Source organism: Mobula birostris, chromosome 25 (assembly GCF_030028105.1).
Source record: "Mobula birostris isolate sMobBir1 chromosome 25, sMobBir1.hap1, whole genome shotgun sequence".
Classification (NCBI taxonomy): Eukaryota; Metazoa; Chordata; class Chondrichthyes; order Myliobatiformes; family Myliobatidae; genus Mobula; species Mobula birostris.
In genome coordinates this window covers 53,572,356-53,589,347 of record NC_092394.1, presented here as the reverse complement: position 1 = coordinate 53,589,347, position 16,992 = coordinate 53,572,356, and the positions used below count along the sequence as shown (strand labels likewise).

General features: G+C 39.5%; 1 protein-coding gene across 3 annotated transcripts in view; it reads left to right on the top strand.

Annotated features, from left to right (window-relative positions):
* rabep1 (rabaptin, RAB GTPase binding effector protein 1) overlaps window positions 1–16,992 on the top strand; it is a 129,929-nt gene that overhangs the window by 70,662 nt on the left and 42,275 nt on the right. For 2 of the 3 annotated variants that reach the window (XM_072242926.1, XM_072242925.1), the window contains exons 10-11: window positions 5,250–5,354; window positions 15,604–15,720. In XM_072242926.1, the coding sequence (XP_072099027.1) occupies window positions 5,250–5,354; window positions 15,604–15,720 (222 nt within the window). The remainder of the gene's footprint in view (window positions 1–5,249; window positions 5,355–15,603; window positions 15,721–16,992) is intronic. The other variant, XM_072242927.1, reaches the window with a different exon arrangement.

The window sequence follows — 16,992 nt, the reverse complement described above, 5'->3', positions numbered from 1 at the left end:
GCTCTTATGACTTTTGAATTTTATCCCCGTTTATAAAATGGCTCATGCTTTTATTCCTTCTACCAAAGGCCATGACCATTCACTATATTCCATCTGTCACTATACCTAATTCTCCTAATATGTCTAATTCCTTCTGCAGACTCCCCCTGTTTCCTCGGTACTATCAGCCCCTCCATCTATCTTTGTATTATCCTCGAACCTGGCACAAAGTCATGAATTCCGTCATTGAAATCATTGACATATGACAAGAAAAGAAATGGCTCCAAAACTGACCCTTGTGGAACACAGTGAGTCACTGGCCACTGACCAGAAAAGGACCCCTTTATTCTCAGAGAATATAAAAGCGAGAATGTAATGCTGAGGCTTTATAAGGCATTGGTCAGACAGCACTTGCTGTTTTGGACCCCTTATCTAAGAAAGGATGTGCTGGCATTGAAGAATTGAATTGACTTAATTACTTGTATCCTTCATATACATGAGTAAAAGTCTTTATGTCTCCATCTAAATGTGCAATTTATAGTAATTTATACTAAATAGCATGTACAACAGGATAGTCAATATAACATAGAAATACAGTTGTGTCAGCATGAGTTAAGCAGTCTGATGGCCTGGTGGAAGAAGCTGTCCCGGGGCTTGTTGGTCCTGGCTTTTCAGCTGTGGTACTGTTTCCCGGATGGTATCAGCTGGAACAGTTTGCGGTTGGGGTTACTTGAGTCCCCAATGATCCTTCAGGCCGTTTTTACACATCTTCTTTCTCACGAGAATGATTCCAGTAATGAAAGGGTTAACACAAGGAGAGTGTTTGATGTCTCGCTGGAATTTTGAAGAATGAGGGGGGGATCTCATTGAAACCTATCCAATATTGAAAGGTCTAGATGGAGTGCATGTGGAGAGGACGTTTTCTGTAGTGGGGGCATCTAGGACCTGAGGGGACAGCATCAAAATAAAGGAGCACCCATTTAAAACAGATGAGGAGGAATTTCTTTAGCCACGGGTGGTGACTTGTGGAATACATTGCGACAGATGGCTGAAGAGGCCAAGCCATTGGGTATCTTTGAAGTGGAGGTTGATGGGTTCTTGATTAGGGTGTCAAAACTTACAGGGGAGAAGGCAGGAGATTGGGATTGAGAAGGATAATAAATCAGCCATGGAGGAATGGTGGAGCAGGCTCAATGGGCCTAATTCAGTTCCTATGTCTTATGGTCTATTTCTAACAAGTCTTCACTTTTGAACATTTTCAATCGGTTTTCCAACAGGAATTTGTATTTGTATTCCCTGTAATCTTAAATGGGTCTATACCAAATCAAAAATATTCAAAGCTTTTTCCAGAGCTCTTCATTTGGTGCATAAGTGTGCGTGTGTCTGCACGCACATCTGTATCTGTTTTCATTTATTAGTTTCCTAGCCTTTTACTCTTAGTATACCTATAGATTTCTTGGAATTTTGCCTCACTCTGCAGGCCAGATTCCTCTCATTCTTTTTGTCCTCTAACTTCTCTTAAGTGCACTGCTAGAGTTGTTGTCATTAAGAAATTTCCTAGCTCCTAATTGTTTAGTGTTTTCCTCCCTCTTTTTTTCTTAACTAGAATCTCAATATTTCTTGTCCAACAGAGTTCCTGAAACCTGTCAGCCTTGCCTTTCACCCTAACAGGAAATTGCAGGCCCTGAACTCTTGACATTGCACTTTTAAAGACTTCCTGTTTAGCAGGTCTTTTGTTTTGCTTATTGTACTGGTCTTCACCAATTCACCAAACTTATTTTGTCTCCAATTCCTTTTCTCCATCCCCATGATTTACCTTTGGGTCAAGAGAAATTAAATTTTGCAACATAGCTGTGCTGTCTCGTATTTCCTAATAACACTAGACAGCAAATTTTTTCAGAAGTGTTGCTTCCACAGAAATTTTTTGGTTATGATAGACCGCTTGAAGCTCAAATGCAAATATAATTCCTGCTTGTATTACGTAGGAATTTAGAGAAACAAGAAATTAACTTTTATTGAATATAATGCATTTAATTGCATTACACTGCTTATTTCATACGGCATGCACCCTTCTAAGGTGGCACGGGAGGGGCAGATGTGAGCCTGTCCATTCGGGAGCCAGGGTTGGATTGATCTTTGGCATCTCGTCCACAGCCATTCCAACATGGGTGGCCCTGAGTTGGCATCGCCTGATGGAGTCCTTGAAGCACACAAGCTTCCACACGACGTCAACGTGTTGATCTGGGTTTTGGAGAATCATGGCGCTGACACTTTGCAATGGTTCAACGAAGCTAAAAATGTTTTGATGATTTTTGTTTGTACTCAGTGTCTGAGGCTTCTCGCTTAAGTGCCCAACAATAATCAGCCAGTATTGATTGATTGATTTCAGTTGTCATGATACCATTTCTCCATGACCACAATGTCCTGGCGAAACTTTTCACCATGCTCGTCACTGACAGTGCTAAGTTTTGCAAGGAAGAAGTCTAAATGGGAATGCAGAAAATGATTCTTTAGTGACATATTGCGCTTCATGGTTTTGTATGCTTAAAGCATGTTGTCAACCTGCTGCACGTAGTTTGGTGCTCTGTAGTTGCCAAGAAAAATTCCATGCGATTTTCTCCGGTCCCACTAGAAGTTCTTTGAATTGCCTGTCACCGATGACCTGTTTGATGTGTTGACCAACAAAAACACCTTCCTTAATCTTGGCATCAGTTATTCCGGAAAACATCTGTCTCAAATATCATAATTCTTCATAGAAATTTTCGTGCCTGCTGACAGCAGATTTCATCCTTACAGTCTTGAACCTAGTAATTCTGCTTTTGCCTTTGACAAACCCAAGTCTCTGACCAGGTCATTTAAGTTATCAAATGAGGCTCACTCAACATAAAGGGTTCAACATCTCTATCAGTATCAATGTCCTTTTCCATTCCTGGTTTGTGCATCATGACATCTTCATCTACCTCCTCTAGACTCCATCTCTCTGGTGGCTTTGGAACTGTAAGACTATGGCCATGTGTCACAGGTGGCATGGTTGAAGGGAGATTGGGGTTTTCAATGGATTTCTTGTTTTTGGCAGAGGAATCACACTGATCAGACAGAAGTAGCAGTCTGTCACATGATCCTCTTGCCATATTACTGGGTCAGCGAATGGCTTTGACTTCTGAGTACCTCTGAGCCAAGCTCTAAGATCAACCGCATATTACCCAACAAATGCGAGGAGCCCAGGCTTTGTCTTGGTCACAAATTTTACACCCGAAGTAGAGCTCATAGGCTTTCTTAATAAGAGAAGTCATGCTCTGAGATTTAATCATGAACTCGCCACAAATATTACAGGAAGTATCGTGGTCGTTACAACATTGACGAGACTTTGCTATCTCAAATACTCCAGAAAATATTGTCACTTTATTATGAGTACACACAATATGCTATGCGAGTAGAGCATGTGCATCAACATGATCGCAAACTGATATACATATAAATGCAATGCTAGATCGGCGTGTGTGTATAATGCTTTTATAGCCTTTCTAAGACCTGTCCTGCTTTGCAGCACCACCCTGCCTAGGCATGCCTGGACAAGATAGAAAACTTTTCAACTTACATTGTGGACAACATTTTAATTGACTTGAACTATGAATTGAAAAAAGAAGTTGTGTATGATGGGGAAATTTCAATGTGAGTTTCATGATCAGCAGCCCAAAATCGATAAGGTACACCCAAAAATATTCAGGAAGCAAAATCTTTGTTATCTAGTATAATGGGTTATAGTGATTATAACTTAACAAATCTGCAGGATTTGGCATTTTTGCTATGTAAGTATTTGAACTCTGTTATGACATGGTGAGTTAGTAGTCCTGTAGTTTGTGACAGTTAGTTATTCTCTGCAATATTATTATAGAGTGATTTAATCAAAAAAGCAGGTGTTATCTAAGGCTGAGAGAAATGATGAAACAAAGTTTAAGGATTTTCACCTTTACCCTGTAGCTCATTTTGGGGATACTGTCAAGAAAACTTGTATTTCAGGGGCCTGTTTCCTGAGCTAGGCAAGGCAGTGATATAAAGACTAATAGAGAAGAAATAGATGATGGGGAACTTTATTGAAGGTCTTCCACACTGGAGGTTGATGAACAAAGCTTGTGGGTTATATACCAGACTGAGTCTGGGTTAAGAGTTAGTTGACATAGCAACAGTAATAAACGTCTTCAGAGCTTGATGCTGGGGACCCAACTATTCAGCCCGTAAAATAATCTGGGTGGGGGTGTGGAAGCAATGTAATTCCCTAATGTGCTGATGGCATGAAATGAAATGGGAATATGATTAGTGATGAGGATACAAAGAAAGTTAAATGGGATTTAGCTGAGTGGCAAAACTATTGTAGGTGGAGTACAGTGTTTTTGTGGTTTGGTAGACGAGGTGGGGGGGGGGGCTGGTAGTAGAATGACCTCAACACTAGAATTTGAGATGGGTGGGGGGTGAGTTCAAATCAGACTAGGTCCCAACCTGGGCAGCATCAGTACCTGTGTGGAAAAAAGGCCCGGCAATCTACATGTGTATTCTGCCATGAAAATCCTATGGACAACTACACTATCCACAGGGTCACTGTGAGTCGATGAGGACTCCATGCCACTCAACAATAACAGCAGGTGAGGTGGGCAGAGTGTAGTTAGTGGGATGTTTCACTTCATTAGGAAATTCAGAGAAGTTGAGGAGCTGGGAAATGTTGATGTTCAATTTAGCCTCTTTCTCTGTAACAAATTACTAAAAACTGAAACAGATAACGAGGAATAAAAGTTGTATACTGGGATGTGCAACAGGAATTGAGTGAAGAATAAAGTTCTCTTGCTGTAATAATATTTAGCCTTGTTGATGACATACTGACAGGAGCAGTGTTCATAGTCAGAGGTGCAGCAGTTACAGGCTCTTTGGCCTGCCAGCTACAAACTGTCTGTCATAATCCTGTCTTTAATCATTTTATTATTTTCATGTTCCTTTCAAAATAAACAAGGGATTTGATCATAGAGCAGGAATAAAACATTTGTGATGAAGGATGAGCCATGATCTAGTTGGACTCAAAAGACCACATAGCCTACTAGATCATAAGGTAGAAATAATTATTCAAAATTAATTTGGTTCCATAGATGCTGCCTGGCCTGCTGAGTTCCTCCAGCAGTTTGTGTGTGTTGCGTAAATTAGGAATGATATTTTTATTGAGTTATGTCTGTATTTACATGCTATCCATTCTCCCTGGCATTCATTGTGTGCTTTTTTTTCAGGTGCAGAATGCTGGCAACAAATTAGGCCGTCGCTGTGATATGTGCTCAAATTATGAGAAGCAACTGCAAGGAATCCAAGTGCAGGAAGCAGAGACCCGGGACCAGGTGAGACTGATTGTTTCAAGATAATTATTTCTCTGCAATATAGTCAACATATGTGATTCTGTTCTTAATGGAAATGTTTACATCATCACCTTTTAGTACTAATTTCAGAATGAATCCTATTTTAGAAAGATTCCAAAGACAGAAGTGAATTTATGTTCTTGAGGTATTGTATACTTTGATCCTTTCATGCAATGCAGCCAGTGAGGCTTTCTTTTTAAGAATGCTTTCTGTGTGTTATTTTAAATGTAATTATAGTTGTCCTAAAATCTTCATCCTGGTTTTTTTTTCTCCCCAATTACTTCTGTTTTGAAAGTACTTTTAATACCAAAATTGATGTGACAGTAACCTTAACTTCTCAGTCTATCTATGTGGAATAGCCTTTTAATCATTTGCTTTTCAAATGTTTTTCTACCCCTGCCTTAAAGTATGCTTAATGATGTTACTCAGAGATGGTAAAGTGGTTTCTTTCCAAATTGATATCTTAATTCAAACTGAAAAATGTTTCCAACCTGAGTACTACTTGTATTCCACTTCATTTTGAAATGATCGCCACTACCTATCTCAATTACTTTTCTTCAAAGCTATTACATTAGCACCTGGACGTCTCGGTTTTAAATGAAGTACTTAAAATGTTGTTGCATCCAGAATGGATGGCTTCCCAATTTGAGTTTAATTTACTACAGTTTAATTCATCCATAAAACTAGTATCCTTTTGCAGGTTCCTGGTACTATTCTCACAACTAATTATTGCATCCTAGCAAATTTGGGTATGTATTCCTGTGTATAAAATGAGTTAACCCAGTATGTTGTTTGCGTTTAAATAGACTGCAGTGGTTTGTCATGTGCCACACCTACTCTGCATAAAATGTTTTTGTTCACAAATAATTCAATATTGTGTTGATTGTGTGTTTTTGGTAACCCTTCTTATAAGAAATATTGAATACAGTTTTGATCTTTGTTGTAAGAAAGAAGTCATTAACCTGGAAAGAGTGCAAAGATTTATGAGAATGTTGCTAGGACTTGAGATCCTGAATTACAGGGAGGCTTTGGTGAGCAAGGAATTATTTCTAGAATGTAGAAGACTGAAGGATGGTCTTATAGAAGTATATAAAATCATGTGTGCATGAATGCACAATCTTTTCTTAAGGGAAAGGAACCAGAAACTAGAGAGTGTGGGTCTAAGGTGAGAGGAGAAAGGTTTAAAAGGGACCTGAGGAACAGCTTTATGCAGGAGGTGGTACATATTGGAACAAGCTGCCAATAAAGTAGTTAAGGCAAGTACAATAACAATTTAAAGAAATTTGGGTAGAGATATGGACCAAATGCGGACAATTAAAACTAGCATAACTGAATACTTTGGTCAGCATGAACTGTTTGGACTGAAGAGCTAGTATCCCTGCTGTCTTGGTTGTATAATAGATCACAGTTACCAAAATAAGCATTGATAGGTTCAGTGGAGTAAGTAGATGTTAAAAGAAGTTTAATTTGGGAAAACAGTGAGATATTAGGAATAGCAGGCAGAACTTAGGGGCCCAGGTACTGAAATCACTGGAAGATAATAGACTGAAACATGAAGTAATTATAGAATTTAATAGAATTATAAAATCTAGTATCAGGGCTGGAATACCAAGGTGCAGCGGCTTCATCACGGTTGTACAAAACTTTCTTAGAGCTCATTTGGACCACTTCGCTCTGAGACATTAGATAGATTGGACTAGGAAGGAAGCTACATTGTTTCATCAAATGATCATTTTCTGTCATTGATGGATTACCAAAGAGGGTTCACAGAACAAGATTACATTATTTTGACTAAATATTAAGATCTATTTAGGTGGTTAACTGATATCAAATTCCGATCAAATTGGAAGTTTTGTTGGCTGAGATAGGAAGGGACGTGGAATGAAGGCAAGTAGATGGAGTTAAATAGCCTATTTCTTGCTTCAAACCCATCTATTTTTTATTCCACATTTTTTTGCTATTTTTGCATGAAACCATATCAAATGCCTCTTCGATATCTATAACTGTATTAGAGAACATATAAAAATAGAAACAACAACTTTTTTGACACATTTGGCCCATCAAGTTCATTTAAGCCAAATTTTGCTACCCAACCTGGTCCTATTTGTATCTTCTTAATACAGAGCCCAGTAAAGTGCCACTCTTTGAATTCTCCTGTAGTCATTTGACCAGTTATATTTCATTGTAAGAAAATAGGACTTCTATCTGCAATATTTCAGTCCTCTTAACTTTCCTAGTGCAGTTAGTTTTTGATTAAATCTAACAATATTCTCTTTTTCACAGAAAACAAGTACAATCAGCCAATTTTTTCCTCACTGTTGCAGATAAGAAAAATTGCAAAGTCCTCAGATCAGTTCTCCATAGTCCATTCTTTAATGCTGTCACAATCTTTTTTGTAGTGTGGTGACCTGTAGTATTGTGTTCTTATGCTCAATATTTCACTGATAAAGCCTGTATGCTGCCCTTACACTTTACTTACCCTGTCCTGTTCGTGTTTACATCTGTATAACTTGTTGATGGCCATCTGGATGTTCGTTTTAAACTCTTGCACATAGAAACCCAGCATCCCACAAGGACGACACCACCTCACAAAGTGACAACCAAGACAGCTCACCAATCCCTCTGTTTTCTGGGGAGGCTGAAGAGAGCTGGACTTTGCATATCCATACTCACATCGTTCTACAGATGCGCATCCTGATATGCTACATCACTGCATGGTACAGAAACTGCAATGTAGTGGACAGGAAGGCTCTAACACGGGTAGTCAAAACTGCCCAGCACATCGCTGACACCAGCCTACCTGCCATCAAGGATATGTATACAGAAAGATGCTGGGAAAAGGCATCATGAAAGATCACCCCTCCCCCCCCCCCTCCCCCCCAACCACCTCCCCGGCTCATGGACTGTTTGTCCCATTTCCATCAGGTAGCATTTATGCCAAGACCACCAGACTCAAAAACAGTTACTTTCCCCAAGCAGTAAGGCTAATGAGCACCTCCATCCACAAACCCACCCCTCCACACCCCCAACCACCACTCCTTTATCATTTCCTGTCAGTCACCTATGTACAGACACCCCGTGCCTAACATCACTTTGTATATGCAATCTATGTATATAAGCTAATTATGCATATTTATATTCATTGTTTTTATATTATTGTATTCATTATCTTATAATTTTTTTGTGCTCTATTGAAGTTCAAAGTAAAATTTATTATCAGAGTACATGTCACTACATACAACCCTGAGATTCTTTACTTAGCAAACGTGTAGAACAGTAACTGTAAGCTGTAAACAAACTGTGCAAGTCAAGTCAAGTCGCTTTTTATTGTCATTTTGACCATAAACTGCTGGTACAGTTCACAGTAAAAACGAAACAACGTTCCTCCAGGACCATGGTGCTACATGAAACAACACAAAACTACACCAGACTAAGTGAGACAACACAAGGCTATGTAAAACAACATAAAAACTGTACTGGACTACAGACCTACGCAGGACTGTATAAAGTGCACAAAACAGTGTAGGGCAGTACAATAAATAATAAACAAGACAACAGGCACAGAGGACAAATTACAATATAATAAATGATGTAGATGTCAGTCTAGTCTCTGGGTATTAAGGAGAATGCAGATACAAGTAAATAGCAATAAATGATGAGCATGAAATAACAATATAAGAGTCCTTGAATGAGTGTAGTTATCCCCTTTTGTTCAAGAGCCTGATGGTTGAGGGATGGTAACTGTCATGAACCTGGTGGTGTGAGTCCTGAGGTTCCTGTGCCTTCTACCTGATGGCAGCAGCATGAAAAGAGCATCGCCTGGGTGGTGAGGATCTTTGTATGCTGCTTTTCTATGTATCAGATCCAGAGTAACAGTTATTTCGTTATCCTTTACACTTATGCACTGGACATGACATTAAACAGTCTTGAATCTTGAAAATTAACTGCCTATCTCAGCCAGCATCCCCTGCAATTCTCACCTTGGTTTTACTATTTAACTTGAAAGCCAATGGGTCACAGTGGATACAAGTTACTTTTAATTTTGTCTTCAACCAAGATTTAAATTTTGGTTTGTATAATGAACTTCTATGCTTTTGTGAAAAAATTCTATTCTCTTTTAAAAATATTATGACTCCTGATGCAAGGGAATGGAGATTTGTTTTGTTTAGTGTTGTATTCTGTGCAAGATTTGAGATGTGCAGTCTATTCATCAATATTATTTTTATGTATTACATTTGTGATTTTAATTTAGACATTGTAATTGAGTGACAAAGATGTCCTAAGCAGGTTTTAAATTTTCTCATTGTACAAAGTGGTTGTCCAGTATTAAGTTGAAAGAATGTGCACATCAAGTTTATTGTCATTCAACCACACACATGTACTCAGCTGAACGAAACATCCTTCTTTTGGAGCCAAAATGCAAACACGGTCACTCACACACAACACACATATTATGATTCTGCACACAGTCACAACATAATAACAGCCAAACAAGGACCCTGAGTGACCTGGCCAGAGGTTTGACAGGTTGACATTAAGTGTGAGATGCTTGTTTATGGGAGGCAGTATCATGTTATTGGCATTATTATACAGTGGTGTGCAAAAGTTTGGGCACCCCTGGTCAAAATCTCTGGTGTTACTGTGAATAGCTAAGTGAGTAAAAGATGACCTGATTTCCAAAAGGCATAAAGTTAAAGATGACACATTTCTTTAATATTTTAAGCAAGATTACTTTTTTATTTCCATCTTTTACAGTTTCAAAATAACAAAAAAGGAAAAAGGCCCGAAGCAAAAGTTTGGGCACCCTGCATGGTCAGTACTTAGTAACACCCCCTTTGGCAAGTATCACAGCTTGTAGACACTTTCTGTAGCCAGCTAAGAGTCTTTCAATTTTTGTTTGGGGGATTTTCGCCCATTCTTCCTTGCAAAAGGCTTCTAGTTCTGTGAGATTCTTGGGCCGTCTTGCATGCACTGCCCTTTTGAGGTCTATCCACAGATTTTCGATGATGTTTAGGTCGGGGGACTGTGAGGGCCATGGCAAAACCTTCAGCTTGCACCTCTTGAGGTAGTCCATTGTGGATTTTTGTAATGTGTTTAGAATCATTATCCTGTTGTATTCTATGAAGAGCTTGAACAAGCAAAGAATGGATGCAAACGTCAAGATATTGTTATTATGGGAGATCTAAATGCTAAAGTAGGACAAGGTGCTGATGGAAATACCATAGGAAAATTTGGACGAGGGGAAAGAGACGAACAAGGTGAGAAATGGGTAGAATGGTGCAAGATGAATAATCAGGTCATTAGGAATACCTACTTTAAAAACTATCCAAGACGCTTGTGGACCTGGAAAAGTCCAGGTGATAACACTAGAAATCAAATTGACTTTATTACTATAAACCAAAGATTTAGAAACTCAGTGACTCAATGCAAAACATATCCAGGTGCAGACTGTAATAGTAACCATAACCCAGTAGTATGTCATGTAAAAGTAAAACTTAAAAAAACTAAAGAAGCAGAAACCTGAAGAATCCCTTGACTACTTGCAATTAATTAAAGAAGAAAACTTAAGACAAAAATTTACAATTGAAGTAAGGAATAGATTTCAAAATCTAGAAATAGAATCTGTTGAAGATGATAGCAATCATGTAGAAATGAAATTTAACTCTCTAAAGGATGCCTTAGTAGAGTCAGCAAAGTCAGTGATTCCTAAAAAAGAAAAAAAGCACAAAGAATAAATGGATGACAGATGAAATCAGAAATCTAATGGAAGAAAGGAGACGGAAGAAAGCAAATCCAATAGAATATAAGTCCTTAGATTAAAAAAAAGTTAAAAGCTTATGGCAAAAAGCCAAAGAAGAATGGTTAACATGAGGAATTCTGCAGATGCTGGAAATTCAAGCAACACACATCAAAGTTGCTGGTGAATGCAGCAGGCCAGGCAGCATCAGAACGAAGGGTCCCGGCCCAAAACGTCGACTGTACTTCTTCCTAGAGATGCTGCCTGGCCTGCTGCGTTCACCAGCAACTTTGAAGAATGGTTAAACCAGGAATGTGAACAAATAGAAAGAATCCCTATCACTGATCCAAAAAGGTTACATCAACAAATCAAGAATATCACTGGTAAAAAGCTCCTCTGTTCTTCAGGTGAATGTTTGAAAGCAAAGGACAGTACCATTATCATGGAGAAGGATGAGATTATGAACAGATGGACTGAGTATATTCAGGAATTGTTTGAAGACGATCAAGGCGAAAAACCTGAAGCTAAGAAAAACATTGAAGGTCCAAGTATTTTAAAATCTGAAGTTCGTAATGCAATAAATAAGATGAAGAAAGGAAAGGCAGCAGGTCCTGATGAATTAGTAATAGAACAAATTATCGCCCTTGAAGATTATGGAATTGAAAAACTTACTGATTTAATCAATGACATTTATGAGACTGGAATAATACCAGAAGAGATGAAAAAATCAGGATTTATCACTCTTCATAAGAAACCTGGAGCAATAGAATGTGAAGTACATGGGACCATAAGTTTAATGAGTCATATCACCAAGATGCTTCTAAGAATTTTGATGACAAGAGCTAAAAGTAAGATGCAAGCTGAAATAGGCAAAGAACAATGGGTTTTGTGAAAGACAAAGGTACAAGAAACGCAATATTGATGTTAAGGATACTATCAGAACGAGCTATTCAAGTGCAGAAAGATTTGTTTGTTTGTTTTATCGACTACACAAAAGCATTTGATAAAGTGAAGCACAATAAGGTATTTGAAATATTACAGAAAACTCTAGATCTAGATTCGAAAGACCTCCGCCTAATCAGAAATCTGTACTGGGAACAAACTGCTGCTGTAAGAATAGATGGAGAAGTGAGTCAGTTTACGAAAATCAAGAGAGGCGTTGAACAAGGGTGTCTTTTCTCCCCTGATTTGTTTAATGATTTGTTACAGTGAGACAATATTACAAAAAATAAGAGACATCTTGGGAATCAAAGTTGGGAGTGAAAACATCAATAATTTCAGATATGCAGATGACACTGTCTTAATTGCAAGTACGGAGGAAGAACTACAAAACTTAATTGATATAATTGTTGAAGAACGTGCAAAAATGGGTCTATCTATCAATTGCAAAAAGACAGAATGTATGGTGATACCCAAAAAGAAGGAGAATCCTATCTGCAGACTGAGAATAAATAGGGAAGACATAAAACAAGTACAGAACTTTTGCTACTTAGAAAGCTGGGTGACAACAGATGGCAGATGCGACTTGGACATTAAAAGAAGAATAGGGATGGCAAAAGACACCTTTACGAGAATGAAGAGTATACTGACCAATACTAAACTAGGCGTGACAACCCGCCTCAGAGTACTGAAATGTTACATTTATCCAGTTATGTTATATGGCTCAGAATGTTGGACAATATCTAGCAACATGAGGAAATGAATTGAAGCAGCAGAGATGTGATTTTTGAGGAGGATGCAAAGAATATCATGGACGAAACAAATCTCTAACAAGAATGTCATGAACAGAGCAAACACAAAAAGAGATAATGTATGAGATCATGAAAAGGCAACGTAACTTCATTGGACATGTGATTAGGAAAGAGGAGTTAGAATGCACGGTAATTATGGGAAAGATTGAAGGGAAGAAAACAAGAGAAAGACAAAGGCAAATGATGATGGAGACAGTAGCCAGAGAACTGGAAATGAATATCAATGAATTGATCCACTTGACCCGAAACAGGAGTGTGTGGGCCAAGGCAGTCAAAGCTCAGACTGGGCACGGCACCTGATGATGATGATCCTGTTGTAGAAGGCATCCTCTTTTCATCTTCAGCTTTTTTACAGATGGTGTGATGTGTGCTTCCAGAATTTGCTGGTATTTAATTGAATTCATTCTTCCCTCTACCAGTGAAATGTTCCCTGTGCCACTGGCTGCAACACAAGCTCAAAGCATGATCGATCCACCCCTGTGGCTAACAGTTGGAGAGGTGTTCTTTTCATGAAATTCTGCACCCTTTTTTCTCCAAATCCTTTTGGCTCATTGCAGCCAAAAAGTTCTATTTTAACTTCATCAGTCCACAGGACTTGTTTCCAAAATGCATCAGGCTTGTTTAGATGTTCCTTTGCAAACTTCTGACGCTGAATTTTGTGGTGAGGACGAAGGAAAGGTTTTCTTCTGATGACTCTTCCATGGTAGAACAGTGTACCACCACTCCAGAGTCTGCTAAATCTTCCTGAAGGTCTTTTGCAATCAAACGGGGGTTTTGATTTGCCTTTCCAGCAATACTACGAGCGATTCTCTCGGAAAGTTTTCTTGGTCTTCCAGACCTCAACTTGACCTCCACCATTCCTGTTAACTGCCATTTCTTAATTACATTACGAACTGAGGAAACGGCTCCCTGAAAATGCTTTGTTGTCTTCTTATAGCCTTCTCCTGCTTTGTGGGCATCATTTTTTTTAATTTTCAGAGTCCTAGGCAGCTGCTTGGAGGAGCCCATGGCTGCTGATTGTTGGGACAAGGTTTGAGGAGTCAGGGTATTTATAAAGCTTTGATATTTGCATCACCTGGCCTTTCCTAACAATGATTGTGAACAAGCCATAGCCCTAACAAGCTATTTAAGGTCTGAGTCCTTGGTAAAAGTTATCTGAGAGCTCAAATCTCTTGGGGTTCCCAAACTTTCCTTTTTTCACTCTAAAATTGTACAAAACAAAAATAATACACTAATCTTGCTTAAAATGTTGAAAAGAATGTTTCATCTTTAACTTTATGGCCTTTGGAGATCAGTTCATCTTCTACTCACTTAACTATTCACAGTAACAGAAATTTTGACCAGGGGTGCAGGCCCCACCATTGGCCGGGGGGGGGGGGGGTGCACACTGGTACGCAGCGTGTTGGAGCCAGGGATTTTGCTGTCTGTGGTCTCTTCGTCAGGAAGTCCAAGATCGAGTTACAGAGGGCAGTGTTGAGACCCAATATGGAAAAGTTTTCCACCAGCTTGTTGGGAATGATTATACTGAAAGCAGAAATGAAATCACTGAATAGAATTCTGACATCAGAGACACCATTATCCAAGTGGGACAGGACTATGTAAAGGGCGGAGGCTATGGCATCATCTGTGAACTGGGAGAAGTTCAGTGTGGTGAGAAGGCTGGATTTATTGCAATTCATGACCAGATGCTCGAAACATTTCGATATTACTGAGGTCAGTGCCAAGGGACGGTAGTCATTGAAGCAGAATACAGTCGGCTTCTTGGGCACTGGGATGATGGTGTTGGTCTTGAATCCTGTGAGGATGGTGATTTGATCCAGGGAAATGTTGAAGATGTCAGTAAGAGCATCTGCTTGCTGGGGTGCACAGTCTCCAGGTATACTGTCAGGCCCTTGGGGGGGGCTTTCTTGCTGACACATCACTTTGTGCATCAAAACAGGCCATTCAAATAAGATTTGATTGAATTTGCAAGCCTGATATTATAACAAGTTTAATGATCTGTAAACATATTGTGTGATATAAAGTAAACATGCATGGAAGTTGCAGCAGGGAAATATTCCAACAGGCTAACCAGAGCCAGCCAGTATTTATGCTTGGCAATAGCATCAGTGTTCATTTTGTCTTCTATATGTAACCAATTTCCTTCATGCTGGCGCTTTTGCAGCCCTTTTTAAAACTACTTTCTATTGGTTTCCTGGTGTCCATGGTGTCCTTTTTCATCCTTCACTCAATATATGTACTTTTGTATTGCTCACTCACTCAATTTTGTGTATTTCCACATGTTGCTGGGCCTTTGTGATCACTCTTTCCATATTTCTCCTGTGCCTTTTTCATTTGTAGCATGTGGGTATTGCTAGCAAGTCCAATGATCATTACCCAAGTTGCTACCCTGGACTTGCTGGATTATTTTATTAGGGCATTTATGAATCAGGCATATCTCTCAAGGTCTGGAGTTACACTTTGACTGAACCAGACAAGGGCAGTAGATATTGAGCCAGGCAAGTTCTAATGACTGCATGTTCATTTAATGGTGAATAAGTTTTATTTCAAATTAAACAAATTAAGATTTCCTGGATCATTAGTCAAGAAACTTAAACAGATGCTTGTTTGTTAAAAACAACACAATATTTTCTTAGATCAGCAGTCTTTTCCACATAAATTGTGCATAGAAATATTGAAAGTTCTTGCTGTTTGCACACGCTGAATTCCCTCTGAGATATCTGTCTGATTGATGACTCTACAGGTGAAGAAGCTGCAAGTGATGCTCCGACAAGCTAATGAACAGCTGGAGAAAACAATGAAGGAGAAACAGGAGTTGGAAGTTTATGTCAAACAGAACTCTGATGATACAAGTAATCAGGTAGCTGGGATAGCCACAAAATTTCTAATACTTGTACCTAGCATAGCACACAGAATGCACTCCCGGGAATAAGTGCTAATGAAAGCATTATATTCAGGAAACTGGTAGTGCTTAGAATGAATTGCCCAGTATAGAGAGACTGCCAGTGTGGGTGGGACAAAATGAGCCTGTCCAGCAGCTCAGCACTGGGCTGTGGGCTCAGGCTCTGTCCTTTTGGCACAATGTGTTAAGGCTGTTACTGAGGTCTGGCTGCAGTGCTCAGTGTTACGCTGCCTGGATCTTACTGACTCACCCTGACGGAAGCCCCTGTTTGTTTGGATGAAGATTAGCAAACCCATCAACTCATCATGTACATGCAGACCTTTATCCCATCTGCATTAATCCTATTTGTCTGTATCGTTATTGCCTTTCCTGTTTAAGCATCTGTCCTAACAGTCTGGCTCTGAGATTCCTTCATGGTTTACGCTTGTAATTATAGAAAAGTCTCTGCTTAGAAATGCTCAGCCAAGTAGCAGGAGTCAACAGTTTGATCGCATCCACCAAGCGGACTGTCAACCTGTGGAGCATCGGCTGCCTGTCCCTAGTAAACACAGCACTCTGCAGGCCAGACTGAGGCCAAAGTACCTCATCTCAGCACTGAGTGGTCCCACTATTTAACCTTGCCTGTCCAAGATTAGCCCTCAAAGGCAGCCTCTCCATACTGAACTGGGCTAATTCATTGCTGGGAGAATGACATCAAAGGGCAGAAATTCATGGCAGGTTGCTGGCACAACAGCACACAGTGTCAGGGAGGGTAGCCATAGCACATCAGAGCAGAATCAATTTTTTTTGTACGGGGGGAGTGCTTGTCTAAATTTTAGTCTTCAGATGGGAGGACTAAATCAATCGCACTAAGAGATGTACAGTGTATTTGTAATTCAGATAGTTCAATAGCTCCATTTAATTTCAGAATGTAGACAATCTACAACCTGAAATTCTTCCTCTCCGCAGATATCCTGAAAACAGAAGAACCCCCCCCCCAAAAAATGAATGACAGGAAAAGTGTAAAAACCCAAAAGTCCACTCCCTCCCTCCCATGCATAAGCAGCATCAACTCTCCCCTTCTCCCTCCCTCAAATTATTCTAGCATAAAGCATCAGCATTCCCACCATGCAAGCAAAGCCCCCAAAGAGAGACCATGGTCTATAGTCCATTAAAAACTTAACTGTTCACTCCAACATCTCTGTCTCTCTCTGTCTCCTTCCACAGCGTCAGGGGAGACAACAGTCACTA